A 3,699-nucleotide genomic window follows, 5' to 3' on the forward strand; every position below is an offset into this window, starting at 1 on the left:
GACAGTGTCTAATGAATACGGAGAATAATAAATTAAATTTTTTTCTTAACTTTTCACATTTTTAATTGGGTTTGAAACTTTTGAGGAATGAAGAAAAAATTTGATTAATTATTTTCCAATTGAAAAAAAGATAAAATAACCTAGAATCATAGTTTCACAATCTGTATTCAACAAAAAGCAAAGGCATATAAGATTAAGGTGTAATACACTAAATCCCACATTTAACATTCGGAGAAACAGACAGTTGCATTAACGCACCAAAAAAAGTTTAGCAAATCACATCATAAACATGACTATTTTTAAAATCCATTTATTTAACCATTAATGTGTGGGGTAATAGACAGTAATATTCCAACGTGAATTATGATTATCACAAAACAAGAGAAAAGATTGTATGAAACAGTAACGCCACGTTATTTGTATCTCTTTTCAATAGTTTTATGCTATATCAGTACTCTTATCCTAAATTTCAAGATTTTATCTTGAAAAAAATCAAATCCAAATTAAAATACTAAAATTCAAGATAAAATCTTGAAATTCAGGATAAGAATACTGATGTGGCATAAAACTATTGGAAAGGGATACAGATGACGTGGCGTCGCTGTTTCATACAATCATTTTCCGATAATTCTTTATATATAATGGCAAGTAATGACCCGTCATTAGATCTTAGAAAATCTTAAAGAAAATATTATATTACCAAAAGCATTTTTTAGGAAATCTAAATTTATCATTGTTAGAAATGATTTATTGCTCCTATATAATGGAGCTTCAACAAAGGCTTTGTCCATCAAGATTTCGGTTTGGGGTTTTCCAAGTTTTCAAAGAGAGAAGCACTGAGATGGGAGATGTAAAAGTGAGAGGAAAGAAAGAAGATGAAGATGAGAAAGCAGAAGTAGATATTTGGAATTATGTATTTGGTTATGTTAAGATTGCAGTAGTTAAATGTGCCATTGAGCTTGGGATTGCTGATGCAATTGACAAGCATGGAAGCCCCATGACACTCTCTCAGCTAACCACTACCCTCAAGTGTCAACCATCTCGTCTTTATCGTATTATGAGGTTCTTGGTCCACTACCAAATATTCAAAGAGGAGCCCATAACTAAAGATTCCATTGGTTTTGCACTGACGCCTTTGTCTCGTCGATTGAGTCGACATGGCGAAAGGAGCATGGCGGCTATGATTCTACTACAGAGCAGCCCTGTTACGTTAGCAACATGGCATAGTCTGAGTGCTCGTGTCCTTGACAGTGGGAATTCACCGTTTGAGACAGCACACGGGAAGGATGTATGGAGCTATGCAGAGGAGAACCCTCGACATAGCAAACTCATAGACGAAGCAATGGCTTGTGATGCTAGAGTGGCAGTGCGGGCCATAATCGAAGGATGTCCTCAAGTGTTTGATGGCATTAAAAGTTTGGTTGATGTTGGTGGAGGCAATGGGACTGCTTTATCTATGTTGGTAAAGGCATTCCCTTGGATTCATGGCATCGACTTCGATCTTCCCCGTGTTGTTGCCGTTGCCCCGAAAGTCGATGGCATCAAATACGTAGGAGGAGACATGTTCGAGTGTGTCCCAAAGGCAGACGCTGCTTTCTTTATGGTTAGTAATGAAAACTTTGTTTCCTTTACCAATTACATTTGAGTATGACAAATCTATCGATTTGTGAATTGCAGTGGGTGTTGCATGACTGGGGTGATGAGGAATGCATACAAATCCTAAAGAAATGTAGAGAAGCCATCCCACAAGACAAAGGGAAGGTCATAATCGTTGAATCTGTGCTTGAAGAAGATGAAAATGACAAGCTAGAATTTGTGGGGTTGATGTTAGACATGGTGATGATGACACATACGAACAAAGGCAAAGAAAGGACCTTAAAGGAATGGAAGTATGTTCTTGGAGAGGCTGGATTCACCAGAATCGATGTAAAACCCATTCATGCTGTTCAATCTGTCATTGAAGCTTATATTTAGAAATTCCACCTTGCCTGCTTTCTTTAAACTTTGTGTTAATAAATGGCTTCTTTTACTATTAAACCTTAAATCCTGTCGGGTCTTTTATTGGCCAAATCATATGAGATCTGTTGTGGGAAAGATGTAATTTTCTTTTTCCATCTGTTTATTATTAGTTTGGCTTGCAATGTCTTTCCCTTTAATTGACTTCAATCTATATATAATTATCTGTATCGAGCCATTTTGATCAAGTGTGTGGGTGGCGTCCATTGGAAATCCAGAACGAATCATTTCCTATTGATATGCTATGATTCGACGTTTTCGATTTGATTTTAGGATTGAACTAATTAATTGAGCATAGGGTGATTTTGAATTGTCGTAAAAAGAAATTTTCTATTCAGAGTTCAAATAATGATATGGTGATAAAATTTGTATAGTTTCATGAATAATCTATATAATATTCAAAGTAATTTACATCAAATATAATAAAATTGCAACACTTAAAAGCACAAAAGCTTAATAAAGTCAAATTAACAAAAACAGCTTAATAAAGTCAAATTAACAAAAACTATAAAGTTGAGAGTTAAAAATAAAATTATACCAAAATTTTTATAACCAAATAAGCGTTTATATTTTAACTATCTCTATTATATTTTCTAATGATTTTTCATTATAAATATTTGAATGTCGTTTTCTAATAAAATAATAAATTATTAATATGTTTTTATAATAAAATAATTTATAATACATCTATATCAATATTATATGAATACCAATTTGATTAAAATTATTTATTGTAATAATATTTGAATTATCCAAATAATTGATAATATATATTTAGCCAAAAGAGTAATTCATATATTTTAATTATGTATGTATACTATTTTATGTGTTTAATTGAGTTAGTGTCACACATCAATCAAGTCTCAATTTAGTTGGTAAATTACTAAAAATTTAATTTTTTTATAAAGTAATAAATATTATTTTAAGAGTATTTTTATTTTTATATTTTATACAAAACCTAAAGAAATACACATAAAAGATGGGATTTGAACATAAAATATTGTGGTTTTTAATATCTCAATTTACCATTTTAACTAAAATCTTATTTGTTTTTTACATTCATTCAATTCTGAATAATGTTTTATTTTTATCATTAAATTTTTGAATATAAGAAAAATATGTTATTAGATATGAAAATACACTTTTTATTCATGTCAAATTATAGGGGTTTTTTTTATAAAAATAATATAAAAAATCAACTAAACAAATGTTTTTGGATTTAAATTATTTACAAACATGGAATGTTTTCTACAATGAAATTGGTTGCCGCTTGAACTTTTTTCCCATTTAAAATTTAAAAAAATGGTGATTGTAGAAAAAAAAAGTGACATAAGAGTGCCGCGCGGCACCAAATGTATCGGAATTGGATTGCACATGTTTTTGGGGAAATTTCATCATAAACCCTTCTTTATTTATTATTTCTTTTTAAAGTATATTCATTTTTTTAAAATAATCACTCTAGTCCCTCTATTTTTAAGATTATAAATGCTATTATCATATACAGAAGTGAAGAAATCTGTCTCATTTAAAGGCTATTGATTCCTTTAGTTTACATATATAATTTTTTATATATTATTTTTGTAAAAGAAACCCAAATTATAGCTTTGCTATTATTTAAATATTCAATATTAATGAATATTTTTACTAATATTTTAATAAAATAAAATTAAGACATAATGTATA

The 3,699-nt window shown here is 30.0% G+C and overlaps 1 protein-coding gene across 1 annotated transcript; it reads left to right on the forward strand.

The window, feature by feature from the left end:
* The first annotated feature begins 748 nt into the window (after positions 1-748).
* On the forward strand, positions 749-2,204 carry LOC107932320 (acetylserotonin O-methyltransferase). Its single transcript, XM_016864294.2, has 2 exons — positions 749-1,603; positions 1,678-2,204. Exons 1-2 carry the CDS (start codon positions 764-766, stop codon positions 1,972-1,974), a joined length of 1,137 nt encoding a protein of 378 aa, XP_016719783.2. The 5' UTR covers positions 749-763; the 3' UTR covers positions 1,975-2,204.
* Positions 2,205-3,699: the final 1,495 nt, after the last annotated feature.

This window comes from Gossypium hirsutum, chromosome A12, assembly GCF_007990345.1.
Source record: "Gossypium hirsutum isolate 1008001.06 chromosome A12, Gossypium_hirsutum_v2.1, whole genome shotgun sequence".
In the NCBI taxonomy this organism is placed as follows: Eukaryota; Viridiplantae; Streptophyta; class Magnoliopsida; order Malvales; family Malvaceae; genus Gossypium; species Gossypium hirsutum.

What these genes read in the sequence shown, in the direction of transcription:
- LOC107932320 (XM_016864294.2), top strand. Translation starts at nt 764, where the DNA reads ATGGAGCTTCAACAAAGGCTTTGTCCATCAAGATTTCGGTTTGGGGTT. An exon ending in CAGACGCTGCTTTCTTTATG is followed by an intron (nt 1,604 to 1,677) that starts GTTAGTAATGAA and finishes TGTGAATTGCAG; the next exon opens with TGGGTGTTGCATGACTGGGG.